Source organism: Zingiber officinale, chromosome 10A, assembly GCF_018446385.1.
Source record: "Zingiber officinale cultivar Zhangliang chromosome 10A, Zo_v1.1, whole genome shotgun sequence".
NCBI lineage: Eukaryota > Viridiplantae > Streptophyta > Magnoliopsida > Zingiberales > Zingiberaceae > Zingiber > Zingiber officinale.
Genome location: NC_056004.1, coordinates 52,939,926 through 52,959,770, shown reverse-complemented (window position 1 = coordinate 52,959,770; position 19,845 = coordinate 52,939,926). Strand labels below are relative to the sequence as shown.

The 19,845-nt window shown below is 33.9% G+C and overlaps 1 protein-coding gene and 1 non-coding gene across 4 annotated transcripts; one reads left to right on the top strand and one right to left on the bottom strand.

Moving 5' to 3' along the window:
• Positions 1–10,092: 10,092 nt before the first annotated feature.
• On the bottom strand, positions 10,093–13,092 carry LOC122026240 (ATP-dependent DNA helicase Q-like 4A). 3 transcript variants are annotated; one of them, XM_042584897.1, is made up of 5 exons: positions 12,929–13,092; positions 11,182–11,542; positions 10,975–11,106; positions 10,424–10,551; positions 10,093–10,174 (listed from the first exon to the last, which is right to left on the bottom strand). In XM_042584897.1, the coding sequence occupies exons 2-5, from the start codon at positions 11,404–11,406 to the stop codon at positions 10,120–10,122; spliced, it is 540 nt and encodes a 179-aa protein (XP_042440831.1). In that variant the 5' UTR covers positions 11,407–11,542; positions 12,929–13,092; the 3' UTR covers positions 10,093–10,119. The 3 variants fall into 3 exon arrangements, with proteins under 3 accessions (XP_042440831.1, XP_042440833.1, XP_042440832.1); XM_042584899.1 differs by having other exon boundaries at positions 10,093–10,168; XM_042584898.1 differs by lacking the exon at positions 12,929–13,092 and adding an exon at positions 11,638–12,046.
• A 3,187-nt stretch (positions 13,093–16,279) lies between these two features.
• On the top strand, positions 16,280–16,386 carry LOC122028414. The gene has a single exon (XR_006124798.1). It is a non-coding gene; the product is annotated as a small nucleolar RNA R71 (small nucleolar RNA).
• Positions 16,387–19,845: the final 3,459 nt, after the last annotated feature.

Sequence of the window (19,845 nt, the reverse complement as noted above, 5' to 3'; positions counted from 1 at the left end):
TGCCACGTTAGTGTGGACGTATACAAATTCAAACATTTGTCAGAGGAGATTTTATCCATTAATTTTATTATCTTGTCAACCTAACTTTATGACAAATAAAATTAATAGTTGGTCTATCTTCAATCAAATATTTGGTCAAAACTTTAGAATTTAAAGTAATATTGATTCCTCAAAATAATATTATTTAAATTCACCAACACCTCAAACACTGTGAATTTTGTATGCCACGATAGTGTGGACGTATACAAATTCAAACATTTATAAGAGGAGGGTCTTACCCATTAATTATCTTGTCAACCAAAAATTACCTCAAACACCATGAATTTTGTATGCAATGATAGTGTGGACATATACAAATTCAATCATTTGTAAGAGGAGGTTTTACCCATTAATTTTATTATCTTGTCATCTTAACTTTATGACAAATAAAATTACCTCAAACACCATGAATTTTGAATGCCACGATAGTGTGGACGTATACAAATTCAAACATTTATAAGAGGGAGTTTTACCTAGCTTTATGACAAATTAATAGTTGGTTTTTCTTCGGTCACAAAAATAATAGCAGTGACTCCGATGGGGAGGATACTATTAAATGTGCCTAAGTGTATACCATTACTTGATACTAAGTCCACTAAATAGAATTGTACCCCTTCAGATGGAGAAGATCACACACATCCTAAATAATTTCCTATAATCATCCATTAAGGAAGTTTGATCTAGTGATCCGTAAACAAACTCATCTGATGTGGAGGAAGGCACTCAGAGCCAACGCGCAAGTTTGAATTCATCATTTATAAACCAATAATGGAGACCGTGGAATTTAATTAAATTCTTTTCCTAGTTAGTTATTTAGAACTAGGAATTTTAACATGCACACAAGCATACAAAAACAAGCACACACAACATAAAAGGCAATAAATAAGAAAAATAATTTTCCAACTATTATGACCTTTATCTATAGCTGTCCTCCGTGTACCATCAACCCTAGCTGCTACCATCTTTATGTTGGTTACTACTCAGAATATCATACTAGTTTCCCTGTACAAAAATTTTATACAAGTTCTTAACCTTTCCTAACAACCTATTGTGTTCTTTAGAAATTAAATTTGGAATTGCAAACAGAACTTAATATTATTGATTCCAAATTCAACTTATCTGTTCTTGGTGGTTTAGACTTGGATCGCAAATGATGCTTAACATTATTGATCCAAATCCACCCATGTTACAAATTTGATTAAATATTTATTTCAGAGATCGACTTCCAGGTTAAACATGGCGAGGCACTAGGCCTTCTTGGTTATGGGAGCATCCACCACTTCCTAGACAAAGCCTTTCAACGAAATTTAATATTTAATCTCCTTATAGTAACCCTAGGTTTAACCAATAAGAACAATCGAATCACAAGATCGAAAAACAAAAGAAACACAAATTCGAATCATAAATCTGAAACCTAGAATCGTTAGCCTCTTGTGTTTGGTATTTCAAAATCCATACAAAAGATGAACTAGTTATGATGCGAAAACTAATAACTAGTTATACCTTTTGTTGCTTATAGACCTCACGATCTTCTGCCGTATTCCTCTTCTCATCTTGTACGTCGTGTGGGGGACGATCTACCGAGACGAGAACGCACCCAAGCTTCCTTATTCTCCTTGCAAGTTTCGGCCACCAACAGCCTCCTTGAGATGAAGAACTTCAGCCACCAACCAAGCTCCAAGGGACGCTAAGAAACAAAGCCTTCTATCTCTCCTTCTTCCTCTAACAAGATCCGGCCACCTTGAACTCCTTGAGATGAGATGCCGCTGGCCACCAAGGAAGAAGAAAAGGAGGAAGAAGAGGGCCGACCACCACCAAGGAAGAGAGGAGAGGAATAATAGATGTGTTATTATGAGGTGAGACACCTCTACCCTCTCTTTTATATTCCTTGGTCTTGGCAAATAAGGAAAGTTTTAAACATAACTAAAACTTCCTTATATTCCTTGCCAATGTCTAAGAAGGAAGTTTTAATTAAAAACTTCCTTATAATCCTTTAATGGTCGGCCCCTACCTTGTCCTCCAAACAAGGAAAGTTTTAAACAAAAAATTAAAATTTTCTTAATTGTTTCCGGTAAGAAATTTTAATTAAAAAATTTCTTTCTTTAAATCCCTTAATGGTTGGTTATAAAAGGAAAGTTTTATAAATTAAAATCTCTCTTTTAAAACATATGGATGGTTACAAAAAGGAAAGTTTTATCAAAAATTAAAATCTTCCTTTAAACTACAAATAAGGAAAGATATCAAACCTTTCTCTTAATCCTTTGTAGAAAGCTATAATAGGAAAGATTTATAATTTTAAAACTCTTTTTCAAAACCATGGCTTCCACATAAGAAAAGATTTAAAATTTATCAAAAAATAAAAATCTTCCTTTTAACTAATAATAAGGAAAGATAAACCTTTCTCTTAAGCCTTTGTAGAAAGCTATAAAAGGAAAGATTTATAATTTTAAAACTCTCTTGCAATGTGAATGTGGTCGGCCACCCTTGCTTGGGCTCCAAGCTAGGGCCAGCCACAACTTGAACCCATCTAACCTTGGTTTGGCCGACCCTAGCTTGGGCTCCAAGCTAAGCTTGGCCGGCCACCTTAAGGTGGGTAAGAAGTTGTGTTTGGTGGATATAAGACTTTATAAATAAGAGGCTACAATAGGGACCGAGAGGAGGAATTAGTTTTGGTCTCCCGATGAGCTTGAGCTTCCTGTGTTCGCCCCGAACACCCAACTCAAGTTCATCAATAATAGCTCATACCACTAAAGAGTTATTATTGCACTACCGCACCAATCCCATATTACTATATGGACTCCTTCTTATCATGAGTGTGTTAGTCTCCCTGTATTTAAGATATTGAATGCCTATTAATTAAATGAGTTACTGACAACTCACTAAATTAATATCTAGCTCCAAGAGTAGTACCACTCAACCTTATTGTCATGTCGGACTAAGTCTACCTATAGGGTTTACATGACAATCCTTATGAGCTCCTCAAGGGGACATCATCAACCTAAATTACTAGGACACAGTTTCATTCTATAATCAACAACACACCATATAAATAATATCATTTCCAAATTTATCGAGCCTATTGATTTAACGAGCTAAATCACACCCTTTGATAAATTAAAGAAATAAATATTAAGTATATGTGCTTGTTATTATATCATGATTAAGAGTACGCACTTCCATAATAACAGAGGTATTATTCTTTTATATAGTCAGTATAAAAAAAACTACCTCAAATGGTCCTGCTCAATACACTCAGAGTGTACTAGTGTAATTTTATAGTCAAGATAAACTAATACCAAATTACACTACGACTGTTCCAATGGTTTGTTCCTATCCATCTTAGTCATGAGATACTATTTATAATTTATAAGGAACTAATAACATGATCTTCTGTGTGTAACACCACACACCATGTTATCTACAATACAAATTAATTGAACAACTACACTTAGCATAAATGTAGACATTTGACCAATGTGATTCTTATTTCTAAATAAATGTTTATATAAAAAGCTAGGCTTTTAGTATACATTCCAACACTTTAGCCACCGCCATCGGGTCTAGTCGCCGCATCTAAGCTTCTTTTTCCGCTGCGCCTCTGGTCCTCAAATAGTCTCATGCCTCGCAAGGATACGATCCACGACAAAAATAAAATTTTACATTTATCAATCCTATATTCCACGAAGGAATGTACATATAATCTAAATCAAACAAAATGTAAAATTCTAATAACTAATACAGCTCCTGATGTATTTAATATTACAATCATGCAAACACATAAAATGCCCTCGACATGTCCAAGGGTCCAATTACACACAAACAGAACATGGCCATAATAGTTGGATCTAGGATGCCTACAACTACAGAGTTAATTTATTTGCACATCCTACTATTATCATGCCTAAATTATGTATGACATGTGCATAATTAAACTAAAACCAAACACACAGAGGCTAAAACCTAGCTATGATACCAATTATTGGTTGTTACTCGGAATACCGTCCTAGTTCCCCTGTACAAAAATTTGTACAAGCATAGAACTATCCTACCTACCCATGTGCTCTACTGAAGTTAAATTTGGATTGCAAACGATGTTTAACATTATTAATCCAAATTGTCCTTCAGAAGTTAAACTTGGATTGGAAACGATACTTAACATTTTTACTCCAAGTTTAACCGATGTGATCTTCCTAAGTTAAATCATATTACAGAAGTTATCAAATATCTATTTCAAAGATCGGCTTCCAGATTAAACATGGTGAGGCACTAGGCCTTCTTGGGTATGGGATCATCCACAACTTCCTAGACAAAGCCTCTCAAAGAAATCAGATATTTAACTTCTTACAGTAAAATAGATTTAACTATAGAGACCTCAATAGTAGCACATTATCGAAACATGAAATCAAAAAATAAAATCGATAACAAAAATGATAACTTAAAATCGATAGCCTCTTGTGTTTGGTTTTTCAAGATCTATACAAAGAACATGAACTAGTTATGATGCGGAAACAAATAGCTAGTTATACTTTTCTTTGTATCTAAAGATCTCTTGATCTTCTGTTGTATTCCTCTCCTCCTCTTAGACGTTGTGTGGGCAACGATCTACCAAGATGGAATCCACTCGAACCACTTCTTCTCCTCCAAGACTCTCGAGCCACCAAGGGATGCCAAAATAGGAAACTCCTTCTCTTCTTCTTCTCCTCCAAGTAGCCAACCACCAAGATAGAGTCTTCTCCAAGTCTTTCAAGTTTTGGCCACCAAGAAGAGATGAGTGCCAACTTAGAAAGAAGAAAAGAAGAGAAGAGATGATGGTATGTTGCCGGCCTAAGGAAGAGAAAAGAGAGGGAGGAAGGGGCCACACCAAGAAAAAGAGAGGAGAGAATAGGGTTGTGTGTCCTCATGAGGCACCCTCTCCTTCTCTTTTATAATCCTTGGTCTAGGCAAAAAAGGAAAGTTTTAAACATAATTAAAACTTCCTTATTTGTGGTCTCCCATTTAAAAAAAGGAAATTTTAACAACAATTAAAATCTCTCTTTTCTAAATTTCCTATTGTACATGACAATAAAGAAAAATTTAAAATTAATCTCTCTCTTTTAAAACATGTAGACAACTACAAAAAAAGGAAAGATTAATTAAAACTTCTCCTTTTAAATCATGGTTACAAAAAGAGAAAGTTTTATCAAAAATTAAAATCTCTCTTTTAAACATTATAGATAACTACAAATAAGGAAAGATTTTAACAAAATTAAAATCTCTCTTTAATCTTTTGTAGGTAGCTATAAAAGGAAAGATTTTAAAATTTTAAAACTCTCTTTTAAAACCATGAGGATGGCTATAAAAGGAAATTAAAATCATTCTTTTAACCATTGTAGATAACTACAAAAAAAGGAAAGATTTTAACAAAATAAAATCTCTCTTTTAACCATTATAGATAACTACAAATAAGGAAAGATTTTAACAAAATTTTATTTTAAATAAAACTTCCTTTTTCCTTTACCTATGGCCGGCCCCATGCTTGGTCACCAAGCATGGCTTGGCCGACCACTACATGAGCTCCATCATAATGCTTGGTCGGCCCCCTTGCTCCAAGCAAGGATGTGTCCGGCCCATTACTTGGGTAAGAAGTGGACATTGTGGATACAAGGCATTATAGAAGCTACAACAGGGACCGAGAACAGAAATTGGTTTTGGTCTCCCGATGAGCTTGAGCTTCCTGTGTTTGCCCTGAACACCCAACTCAAGTTCATCAATAATAACTCATACCACTAAAGAGTTATTATTGAACTACCATAAAAATCCCAAATTACATTATGGGCTCCCTCTTATCATGAGTGCATTAATCTCCCTGTGTTTAAGATATCGAATGCCCACTAATTAAATGAGTTACTGACAACTCACTTAATTAATATCTAGCTCCAAGAGTAGTACCACTCAACTTCATTATCATGTCGGACTAAGTCCACCTGCAAGGTTTACATGACAATCCTTATGAGCTCCTCAAGGGGACATCACAATCTAGATTACTAGGAACAGTTTCATTCTATAATCAACAACACACCATATAAATAATATCATTTCCCAACTTATCAGGTTTATTAATTTAACAAACTAAATTGTACCCTTTCATAAATTAAAGAAATAAATATACGTGCTTGTTATTATATCATGATTAAGAGTATGCACTTCCATAATAACAGAGGTTTTATTCTTTTACATAGTCAATATAAAAGAAACTACCTCAAATGGTCCTGCTCAATACACTCATAGTGTACTAGTGTAATATTATAGTCAAGATAAACTATTACCAAATTACACTACAACCACTCCAATGGTTTGTCCCATTCCATCTTGGTTGTGAGCTACTATTTATAATTTATAAGGATCTGATAACATGATCTTCTGTGTGTCTCCTCACACCATGTTATCTACAATATAAATTAAATGGACAACTACACTTAGCATAAATATAGACATTTAACCAATGTGATTTTTATTTCTAAATAAATGTTTATACAGAAAGCTAGGCTTTTAGTATATATTCCAACAGGTATTAGGTTGAGCAAGTCTCAATCAAACCTAAGTCCTTACCTAACCATGCTAAATTAAGCATGCATATTAAAATAATAAATCAAGCAATCAATCAACTTTATCTAATCACAAAAATAGTTTTTCTATTGGCTCCCCCTGGATCACAACATCGATATGGTCTATCTAGGTAGCGAATTTGACCATTAGGGATCCAATATTGGTTTGATTGAACTTGATTATTCAAGTTTGATTTAGGAGTGCATGCTTGGACTTGGTTTCTATTTCTATTTATAATTGATAAATATGATTTGAAATGAAACTTAACCTTGTATCCTAGTCCAAATCTATTGTATATGGCTCTTTGTTTCCCAAGAATTATATCAAGATTTTTAGAGCCAAAAGTAAATTGTTCCAATGAATTCTTAAGTTCTTTGACTTGAGTTTTCAATGTGAAATTTTCTTCCTCAAGTTGTTGGACTTGAGTTGAAGTTCCACTTTAAAGTTGCTCAGTGAAAGCACTTGGGTTAGTCTTCTCCTTATGGGTTATTACCTCCTTTTGGAGTGACTTAACTCAGACATTGGACATAGCTAATTTATGAGTTAAGTAAGATATTATGTTATATAATTTTTCCACTAATGCATAACTTACATTGGTGTTTGGTCCTTAAAAAATGGATATGGATCCATGACTTCTCTCAGACTCAGCTTTGGATTCAACTTCTATTTCAGACTCAGACTGAGTTTCGACCACTTGTTCCTGTGCTGGTAATGCAAGAAAGCTTGCTTGAGCTTATTCTTCTTCCTCTAAGTCTTTTGATGAAGATTTGTCCCAAGTAGCTTTTAGAGCCTTCTTCCTCTTTTTCTTCTTGTCTTCTTTGAGGTTTAGACATGTCGATTTGAAGTGTTCTTTTTTGTTGTAACCGTAACATATAATTTTTGACTTGCTCTTTGGAGTCTGACTTGGTTTTGACTGACTCCCTTTGACCTTTATTTGGATCACCTTCTTGATTTTGTGTTTCGTGAATCCTTTCTTCTTTTTATATAATTTTCAAACTAGGTTGACCAGTTTGGCGGTGATCTTGTCTTCGTCTTTAGGTTTAGGTTGGTACTTGGGCTTCAACTTCTTGTTTGGGAGTTTTCCTACAAGTAACACAACACTTTTCTCAACCAAAGTAGCATTAGTTTGTTCATGCAATTAATACTTAGAAAATAACTCATTTAGTCTAATTAATGAAAGATCCATAGAAACTTTGTAAGAATTTATCATAGATGTTGATGTGCATAGATTATATATACTTTTATGCATGTTTTGACGCACATTCACATACTTTACGCATGCTTTATCTATGCATTTTAATACTCATTGTCTTACTTTTAGCATAATTACACTTCTTTATTCGGAGATCTACTCTTTGTGCATTTCTGATTGATAGGAGTCGAATTTAAAGAGAAGACGACGTTCGTGGTTGATTTAGACAACAACCAAATGCAAATAGCACTGGCCGTGTGACCCACACAACCATGTCAAAGAAGCAAGGAGAAGGATAACTCTGGCCATGTGAAGCCACATGGTCGTGTGGCATTACCAGAGAAGGAGCAAGGCATGACCGTGTGAATCCACGCAGTCATCTCACCCCTCCAGTACAACCAGAGCATGGCCGTGTGATCCACATGGTCGTGCAACATTTCTAGAGAGCAAGCAGAGGTTGGCTGTGTGATCTACACGGTTGTGCAACATTTCCAAAGAGCAAGAACAGCTAGGCCGTGTGAGCCACATGGTCATGTAACCCATCCAAAACTAATGCAGTGGTGTGAATCTACACGGTCGTGTCATCCTGGCAGAGAACAAGAAGAAAGAGGCTATGTGAAGGTTACACGGTCGTGTCACGGGCCGTGTGGTGCCAGTGCCCAGCTCTATAAAAGGGGGGTTCTTCCCCTTTCACTACAAGAAAACAGGCCTTCAGAGACGAAAAATTCTGTCTTTGAAAGTCATTTTTCTGTCTCTAAAGGATATTTGAGACGGAATATTCTGTTTCAAATATCCGTTAGTGAAAGCCCCGTAGCTAAATTTGAGACGAAAATATTCTGTCTCTAATTTCAAAAACAGATTAAAAAATTGTTTATGAATCTGTTTTATTTTGACCAAATGAAATTAATTAAAAATAAAAATATCATTTCTAATTTTATTTTAAATTCGTCATTAGTCTGTTTCAAATTATATAACAAATATAATTTTAATCTGTTTATAAATTTATTTATAATTCTGTTTATAAATTCGTATATAAATTCTGTCTTAAATTTTGTTTTAAATCCGTAATTAATCTGTCTCAAATAACATATCAAATATAATTTTAATCTGTTTATAAATCTGTTTATAATTTTATTTATAAATTTGTATATAATCATTTTTAAATTTATTACTAAATTTATATTATATTATATTTTTATATTTCTCATCTACATAGTACTTTCAACAATCACACATTTCAAATAAATTAAAAATATTTAAAATAATTAATTTTAATGCAAAAGTATCGTACAATTAATATTGAAATAAATAAATATTCATATAATCTAAATACATTTAACCATTAATCAAAGATAAAGTAATTTAATCTTTATTTCACTTATCACAACACTCACGGGGACCAGATCCTCTTAGATATAAATGATTTGTATATCCCACCTCTTGAATCATTTTTCGAACCATCTCCTTTAGACTTTCTTCTCTTTGCCTACCTTCCTGGATAAGTTGTTCTTCCATCTATCTATTTTCTTTGATAACAAATTCCAATTTATTTTTGCTTTTAGTAATTTCTTCCTCCATCCTCTTGCTAGTAACACGCACGTCTTCAATTTCTTGAAATAATTTCTTGTTCTTCTCATGGGAGCACATTTCATTGGAACTTCCATTGTATGATCTTCTAAAGTGTTGATTGCATTCAAATCCGTACACCCTCCCCTTGCATAGGTCGTCCACTACATCACCATGACTTGAGATTGAATGAAGACTGAGTAGACTGATCATCAACATTTTGTCTCTCTTTATATTGTTCCTGTCCATATTACAATAGTTTATATTAATTTAACAAATAAAAAAATAAACAAGAATTAATATAAGATAATAAAAAATTAATGAATAATTAATTATGTTTACTTACACTAACTCGAGCCGATTTGTTATCCACAAACTCTCCAGTACCTTGCTTTCTTTTATGCATTCGTTCAAAAACTTCAAATTCATCCACATCTCATCCCAAATCTTTTTTTTCTACAATTATACATCATATATGTCAATATAAAATAGAACAAATAAGATACACTGAATTTATATCTAAATGTCAAATATTTAATAAATTTATCAGATGTTTAAATTATTGGAATAATGTGGTATCTGGTCTATTGTAAACTGGAGCTAGTCTTTAAAATATTAACATAAATCTAGGGTATATACCCATAGATCCAAGTAATGGAAACATGAGGATGAAACAATAGAAAGAAGTGCATTTAGGGAGGGCATCTTACCTCAAAAGGAACAACTCCTTCAGTGCTTCAAAGCCAGTAAATGCATAGCATTTCCCTACCTTGGATGTCACCATAGCTGCAACTTGATGAGGAAATTTTTTAGTTATTTTAGTACCAAAAGTATGTAAGGATAAAAAAAGCTTTAATGATTCGACTACTAAATGACAAAAATAGTGGATCAAACAATGTTGGAATCACCTACATTTTAACTTTTATAGCATTAATGGTTTTGTTTGTGCATATAATACATTGTCCACTGCCTAAGTAGTTGAATTATGAAACAGCTACTGATGTCAATATGATAATCCTATGTTGTATAGAAAAAACTTACTTTGCAATTTTTTCTGGAGTGACATACTGCAATTTGTATTTGCAAACATCAGACATCACTTCCCGAAAAATATCCTGTTGTTCAGCCCATTCAATATTGGCACCAAGATAAGTAGCAGGAATGTTTGCCTGCTAAAAAAAAACATGTAAAACAGTTCAGTTTAGAGTATTTTACTTATGAATAGTGAAACTTCATTACACTGTCTATAGTACTTGTAATAAATGCATAATTTGATCTTGAATGAGTGACACAAGAGGATAGACAACTAATGTTACTCCAGAGCTGATGAGAGCAGGAAGCTGCAACAAAACTTCTATATACAGAACCAGCCAAGAAAAGTATATTTGTGCTACATGAGTTCCAAAATAGCAGTTATGTAATGCTTCTCAAATAATATTACCTAGAATGGCAGAAATTGGTTTAACAATAAAAGTTTAAATATGAATCACAATCCCTAATGAGGATTAAGAAAAATGGGACTAAACTTTTGTACATATTAGACAGGAAAAATAGATTCAAAATTAAGTATATAGACTACAATGATATTATACCTGGTATGTCAAACTCTTTCCACCACCAGTTGGCATTAAAACAAAGACATCACAACCACTCATTGTAGCATTGATCACCTCTCTTTGATTGGGGTGAAATGAGTGATTACCGAACACTTTTCTGTTGTTAGCCTAGGAAGAAGGAAAACTCAATAGTACCAAACATAATAAAGATGAAAAGTCACAGAGAAATTAAAAGGGAATCACCTCAAGTTTCTTTGTCCATGGAAAGTCTAAACTTTTCCATTTTTTATCTCCAGATCCTTCAATGTAATTAATGTCAAGAAGCTTTGGAGTAAATACTTGTCTTTCTGCAGATGTAGTCCCAAACTGGTTTGCATAACAGGATGGAGTAGGTGAGCTCCAAGTCATAGTATCTCCTGGTTCATTTCTTATGTAAGCCTGGGAGTTAAAGTTGATAGGATCTGTCATACTTGAGGGCCTCTCAAGTTGAAAATTCCTTGAAGTAGTTGTTGATGCCGTGAAAGATGATCTCTGTCTTTCTTCATCTTGATTTGAAAGGGAAAGGTCTTTCTCAAGATGCTGAATCTTATTTTTGAGATGTAAACTGGCACGAATATTAGGGGCAACAAAAAATATTCATTAAGGAGAAAAGAGTTCTCATGTAACAAAGCATTCAAGTACATGTATACAAGGACAAACCGCTCCTGATTAAGATTTTTGCAGTGTTCAGGACTAAGCTCAGAAGCATTATCAAGAAGTTCAGTTGAGACAGTAATGAGTTTTAGTGGCAATGCGTCTTCACGAGGGCATCCTATGTAACTTCTAGAGACTGGAGTGAAAGGTGCCTATTTAGATACAGAACCTTCTGGTGTGCCAGTTACTTGATAGTGTTCCATAACTATTTGGTCTACATCAATACTCTGAAATTTATAATAACTATGATTTATATGAAGCCTCTAGTAGACAACCATATCTGAATTTTAGATTAGAACTCCCTAAACAAAGAAATTGATAAATCCTACCTGCAATAATTCATCATCATCAAGGGCATCTAAAAATATGTCATTGGCAAGATTATCAACAGAATCACACACAGCTTCATTGGTATTAACAATCATACGAGAAGAAGTTTGTGGCATCACTGTTTCAGTGACAAATGGCTCTCTTGGTCCAAAAGATGCTTCATCATTTTTACTAAAATTTCCACAATTCAGTGTATCATCTCTAGGATGTGATCTATAGTGTGAATCATAGATGACTTTGGAGCTCCGGTTTTCACGGCATGAATATTCAATCTTTTGTGAATTATTAACTTTTTTTAACCATGTGAGAGGGTGGCAGAGATTCATGAAATTTATTATGGTCCTGTACTGCAGAAACTTTTTTAACTCATCCTTTGATTTTGTAGACATATTTCCTTCATTTTAAAAAAACTATACAAACATTTTTCATAAACAAAATAAGCTAGAGCTAATCGTTCTCTAAAAACACATATTACATTAAAAGACTAATTGGGTCGTAATTAAGCTAAATAGGAACCTAGACAATCAAGTTTTATTATTGCTTCAATCAGACAACAACTTGTATGCACAATAAGAAAACAACAATAATAAAACATTGCAATAATAATATCTGGTTGAAAAAACAATTTTATTAATAAAACAGTAAATAAAAAAAACAGTAGAGTTTAATCTTGCATACGGGGCAAACAAAGCAGCATATGTAGAAAAAAATGTGCAGTGACAACGAGACCAAGGCTACGGCAGTGGAAAGGCAGCAGTCAAGATGACCAAGGCTACAACCAATGTGGTGGTTGCGGCAATGGCTAGGCGCAACCACCTCGCAATTAGGTCGTGCGAGCGATTGGCATCGCGTGCGACAACCACCACACGGTTAGGTCATGCGAATGACCTCGATCGCATGAGTAGGACACAACTAGTGCTGCAGTTCTAGGACAAAGAAGAAGGATGGAGAAGAAGATTAGGATTACCTAAACTTGATCTTGTTCGGTGGATCGTGGAAAGAACTCCGGAGAAGAAGATCGCGAGCCCCTTAAGCCGGAGCGTTGGGTGCCTTAGAGTCGTGCGTGATTTGGGACCAGAGAAGAAGATCGCTTGCCCCTCAGAGCCATTCCTGCCTTAGAGCTGTGCCTGATTTGGGATCGGAGAAGAAGATCCGGTGCAGCCGGAGAAGAAAATAACGCTTGCAGCCGTGCGGGATTGCGGAGAAAAAACGCAAACTTTTATATTAGAATAGGGTTTGGTTTTTGATTAATTAAAATAAAATATATTTATAATTACTTAATAATTTTTTTTCTTAAATTATATAAATTATAAACTGATTTTTTTTTCTGTTTAAAATATTTTAAAACAGATTTATAAACCAATAGGATTTGGTATCTAATTTCGTTATTAATCTGTATTTATTTTTATTTATAAAAAATAATTTATAAATTTTGTTTCTAATTTATTTTAAATTCCGTTTTAAAAATATTTTTCTATATTATTTTTTTAAAAGTGGAACGGATTAATAATTCCGTAGCTAATCCGTTTATAATTTACTAAAATTTAAAATAGATTTTATTTTTGTTTCAAAAATCAGTTTCTGAAGCCATATTTTCTTGTAGTGTTTCTATGGGAGGAAGGCTCTCCCTTTGGGGAGATCCATCTTGGTGCTGATCTCCACCTTCTCTAACCTTAATCTGACTATCCGAAGCCATCTCCATCTCCACATCGACTCTGAAGCTCAGGATTGGTTCCGAAGATCACGAATCGCCATTGGATAAGTATTTCTCTTCTCTTCTCTTCAATTTGGGATTGGAATGCATGTAATCTTTATGTCTTCGGATCTCTATCTTTGTGCCATAGAGTAGATCCATTATTCTAGGACTAAGGGAGTAATTGTGGTTTGATTTGATGTAAGAACTCATGGATATGCCAATTTCTTATCTAGATGATGTTAGCATGTTTTGTATCTATTTGATCTTATGTGAATTCATGTGTTTGGACTTAATTATCATGTTTGATTGAATGTTTGTGATGTTTGTGGATCCCATAGAGGGATGATCTAGATCGTATGACCGAGGGACGCTAGTGATAAGCAATCTTGCTAACGGATGTCTAGGGTGTCATCTTGAAAGGTGAAGCAAGTCTCTACAAGGAGGTGGGATGGATGAATGCAATTATTACCTTCATCACTATGCACATTGAGAAGGGTATGTGTTTCTATGTTGTATAATCGAGGGATGCTAGTGACAGGCAGTCCCGCTAATAGACTTCATGGGAATCATATCTATTTGATTGCTAGTGATGTAGATCTAGGTCCCTTACCGATTGTCTTTTACAAGAGAAAACCAGCGACTTCCTACAAATGCATGTTAATTGAGAATATGAATTGGTGAACCATGTTACATTGATGAATATCACAATAAAACCAAACTCCTAGAACACTTATAAAAACCAAGTTCCTCATTTACTTTTCTATTGCTATGCCTTTACTTACCACATTTCTTGTCCTAGTCAATCGTTTAGCTAATTCTTTGTAAGACATCTCTAGTTCTTATAACCAATCCCTGTGGGTTTGATATCTTTTATTACTAACGATGAAATCATGCACTTGTGGTTGCGTAACAAGTTCCTGTGGGTTTGTTGGGGACTGTGCTTATAACATTAGAGATAATCATTTGAGTTAGACTAAATTTTTCTTTCTTTTCTTCTTCATAATTGTAATTAGTCTTAGATTTTTTTTTTTTGCAATTTCATACTGCATTCCTTATTTCTTTTTCTGCAATATTCTATTTTCCAATTTAAATTCTGCACTTTATATTTGTAGCACTTCAGTTTGTGATTGAAATATTTGCAATTTCATCTTGCATTCCTCATGTCTATCTAATTTTGTCTATAATTATTTAGATGAACATGTTTAAACTGAACACTAGATTGAAAGCTCTATTTCAAAATTTTGATGTAATTTCTATTGTGAACTCTAATACTCTTTTCTATGAGATTTGTTGTGCAATTGGTCATATATATGATAATTGTCCAACATTGTTTGACCGTCCATATAGATTGCATGTTGAAAGAAGGGGTGTTTTCTCTAACTTCATTCAAAAGTTAGAGAAAATTTTTTGTAAAGCTTGCAAAGAAATAGGTCATTCAATCAAAAGTTGCTACAAGCTACGCAATTTGGGAACATCAATAGATGAACTCAATAGAAAAATAGATGAAATGACCTCATCAAATTCACACACATATGGCTTTGACTCGAAGGACCCCAACTTTTATTTTAGCTTCAATAAGGGACAAGGCAACTATGTAGATGCTATGGAAGCTCAATCATCGTTTATGGTGGATAGAATTTTGAAAGGTTTAGAGGAGCTTCAATCTCTTCAAGCTGAATCAGGCAAGGATATCAAGGAAATGAAGGATACACCTGATAGAATAGACTCAACAAATAATAGAATTTTAACAAATCTCTTAACTTGGTAAGAGTCTATAATGAGAAAATACTGTGATGAGCTTGAGGATCATGAATCAGAAGGCACCACTTTAATTTCATTACCTCCTAATATCAAAGATCTAGAAGAGCCTTTCCTTCGTACACCTGAACCAATTTACAGTCACGTTGTGGAGGGATGTGTAGGGATGACCCAAGAATCACTCCCCTTAGTCACACAACCATTAGTCACTTTAGATGTAGGACATGAACTAGATGATATTGAGAGTGTAGGGACTTGTGCAATAGAAGCAAAGTCTCAAGAATCACCTCTTTTAGTAAGACCACCACTTAAGCCAGGACCTTCCTTATCTAAATATCAAACTATCTTCGATGATTTACTTATATTAGTGATTGGTAAAAATCAAATTTCAATTGAATTATCTACTGTTACTAATCAATTCTTTTTTGAGCATGGTGGTGGCAAGACATACATTTCACATGAGTCACAAGGACAAGATAGTGTTGAACCTTTGAAAGAAGACATATTTGTTGAAAAGCTGAGAGCCCTTGGTAAGAGGGTTCTAAAATATCTTACCTCTCCAAGAGAGAGATTTCAATAAATCTAATGAGGTGGTCGAGCTAATGACCTTAAACAAGCGCTTCATGGAAGGAAACCCAAGTTCATTTTTCTTGTTTCCATTTATGTCTTTAGTTCTTTCTAGGAAAATAACTTCCATATCTTTCTGATACCCACTGATGATGATTAAGAGCCACACTCTCTAATATTTCTTTGACTTCATCAGGACTCTTGTTCATAAGTGCTCCCCTAGCCGCAGAGTCAAGAGATACCTTTGTATGATAATTGATTCCATTATAAAATGTGTGGATTACTAACCATTTTTCTAAGCTATGGTGAGGGCATGATCTAAGCATATTTTTGAATCTATCTCACACTTCATAGAGAGATTCAGTGTAAGATTGTCTGAAGCTAGCAATTAAATAATTACTCATACTATTCCTAGGATGTAATGTTTTTTGCAGGTAATGAAGAGAACCAATGTTTTGCTCTATCCCTTAAAGAAAAGCTAAATAAGAGTAATTTAACTGCTTTGACTGGTACTTCATTCATCTTCATTGTACCACAAATTTCATAGAAAACATCTAAGTGCTAATTTGGATCCTCATGTGGTCCTCCTCTAAATTGATGTTGTTGTACCGCAGTAATTACGACAAATTTTATCTCAAAATTTTTGGCTTCGATAGATGGTCTTGTGATGCTAGACGGGAGTTCTCAAGCTAAGGAGATGTGTAATTTTTGAGAGATTTGTTTGCCATTTATATTCTTGTTTGCTCTTCTTATTGCTTTTGTAGGTTTTTTCTTTTTCAGAAAGTCCTATCGATCTTGGGATTAAGAGGTAATAAATGCCCTTGGGATCAAGAGGTAATAAATTTTCTGCAAGGTTAAATCTATGCATGCAATATGAATGCAAGAACAAGACTTAATCAAATTAAAAATGTAGAAATTAGAAATACATAAATTAAATTATAGAAAAATACAAAGTATAGAAATTAAAAAATCAAAATCAAAATTCAGAATAAAAGTATAGAAATTAAAATAAGAAAATGCAAGATATATATAAAAAAAAATGTAAAAATATTTATAAAAAAGTAAAAGAAAATAATGTTTAGACTAACTCAAGTATTTGTTAACTAATGTTAAATGTATAATCACTGGTAATGGTGCCAAAAACTTATAATGTTACCACAAGTGGACGTCTACATCGTTAGTAATAAAAGATATTAAACCCATAAGGATTGAGTTTAGGCACTAGAAACTTAGCACAGTGAATTAGATAAGCAATCGAATGTTGTGAATTTATGCACTAAATTTAAGAGAGAAGTAAAGAGAAGAGAGAGCTAGGAAAGAGAGTTGGTTGAGAAATTTAGTCTAGTAAAGTGTTCTAGGAGTTCATATTCATTGTGACACGAATTAATGTACTATGAATTGCCTATCACCCATCTTCTATCCTTATGCGCATGTAGGAACTCTAACACAATATGAACACTATCTCGCGATGGTCATATCAGAATCTATCTCTAATGGCATCTGATGCCACTAAGTAGAAGGGGCAACTTAGGAAGTCCAGTTAAAGGGATACCTTAGTCACTAGAGTCCCCCAGTCATACATTCACTAGATTACGTAGGACACTTAATAACATAGGATTGGAAATAACTCATTAACTAGAAATAACCCTTATAGAGAATTATCCTCTCTTTCAAGGTGACACTCTAGATGTCCGGTAAAAGAGATACCCTTATCACTAGGGCCCCCGGTCATATGATCTAGAGCATCCCCTTTATGGGGTGAATAAATCAATATAATTATTCAATCAAACATGAGATCATAAGAACAAATATTCCTCATACACATTTAATCAAGTTGATACAAGGCATAAACAGTTATACAGATAGGAAATTTACAAATTCAAGGATTATATATCAATTACACATCACAACTGCTCCCTTAATTGTAGAATAAATGAATCTAGTATATAACAAGCTGAGATGAATCCAAAGAGATAAAAATTGCAAGCTTAAAAACCAATCTAAGAAGAAGATAGAGAAAAGCTTAGCTAAGATGAAAAGAGGTCTTCAGATCCAATCCTATGCTTTCAGAGTTAAAGAAGAGGACGGAACTGACTTCAGATCATCAATCGGAGTGCAAAGGATGAGCAGATCTAGACCAAAGTCAATCTCTTCAAAGAGAAGACCTTCCTCCCTTTGAAATAGGGAAGAACCCCCTTTATAGGGTAGGGCACAACCCCAGGCACGGGTCGTGTCATGGCTGTACCTTTTAGCACAATCACACCTTGATGCATCTCTAGAAGAAGTACACGACCGTGTGTTTTCCCACAGCTTGACCTTGATTGAGCTCTGGTCAAGAGACACGACTGTGTGAAATCACACGGCCTACCCTTGAATGGACTGTGATTAAAGTGTTAGTATTAGCCCTAGTACCAATTATGAGATGATTGACAAAGGTACTTTTTATATCATATTTCACTTATTAATAAAGGGCAAAGTTGTTTATTATATTTACTTCAGTTCAGTGCCGAATGAATAAGTATAATAATATCCTAGGGTAGTAGGCCCTAGTCTACAACATATCAATTAGTTGAATTGATAGTGGGATATTGTGGATATATAGAACACTACTCTTAATTATTCCTAGTCAAACATTAATATACAAGGACAATATTAATGCGTTGAGATTAGCATGTAGGTCAACGAATGACTTAATCTCATAAGTTATGGATATGAGATATCAAGTTGACACATGGGTATATATTAGAGAATATATATTGAATGACCCGCCATGAGAATATTTTATGAATCGTTATATGAGTGTCATAAACATTCTCATGTGACTATTAGTATGAATAGTCCTTAGACCTAAAGTCAATACAGTTCCCTACATAAGGAGTTGTATACTTTGATATCGACAAGTGTCACCTGTAATAGGGTGGACCATAAAGTCGATCACTAGGTATGCAATAAGTTATGCGAAGGGATCTGAGTGATGCAGATGGAATATATCCCTCCTTTTATATGATGGAAGCAATATCTATGGGCCCCTTGATTAGTAGGACACAAGAATGCATGGCCATACTTAAATAAGTCAATATGTGATATTGAGTTTATTTGATTGAGTGTGTCTACTTAGAGATCAAAAAATACAAAAATTGATAAAAGGATGATACGGTCTATGTCTCATTGATCAATATAGATATCAAGAAAAGAAGGATTGAGTCATACAAGATGATAGACACAGAAAGATTAGGTCAGATCTCAATATTCTCATCACTTAGGTAGAAATGATGCCTTGCTAGATGTCACTCATTGTTTATATATCTAAAATAGTTTTAGAGACATTGCCAATGTTATGAGAACTTATTGGGTCACACACAAAGAACAAGTTGATTTAGAGATAGGTTCATATGATGGATCATTGGATTAAGTCTAATTCAAATTAAATTCATTGAGTTAGACTCAATTGGATCCAACTATTGGATTGAGTCTAATTCGAATTAGACTCATTGAGTCAATTAGATTGATGATAAATGAGTTAGACTCATTGAGTGATTTAATGAATTTGAATTCGTGAAGAAAGAGGAGTGTACAATTTGAATTACTTATTCATTGGATGCATTGGATGAAGAGTGGACAATTTAAATTGCTCATGCATTGGATGTATTGGATGAAGACAAATATTAATGTCAATTAAGGCAATTGACATTAAGGTAATTTCATGAATGAATAAAAAGTGGTTTTTGGATTCATTTTCTGTAACGACCCAATTTTCCCTATTTCAAGTTCTAAAAGTCCATAAAAATATTTGGAAGTACTTTTAAAATATTCTAGAGATTTTTAAGAATTTTTAGAGTATTTTTTCATAATTTTTGGAGATC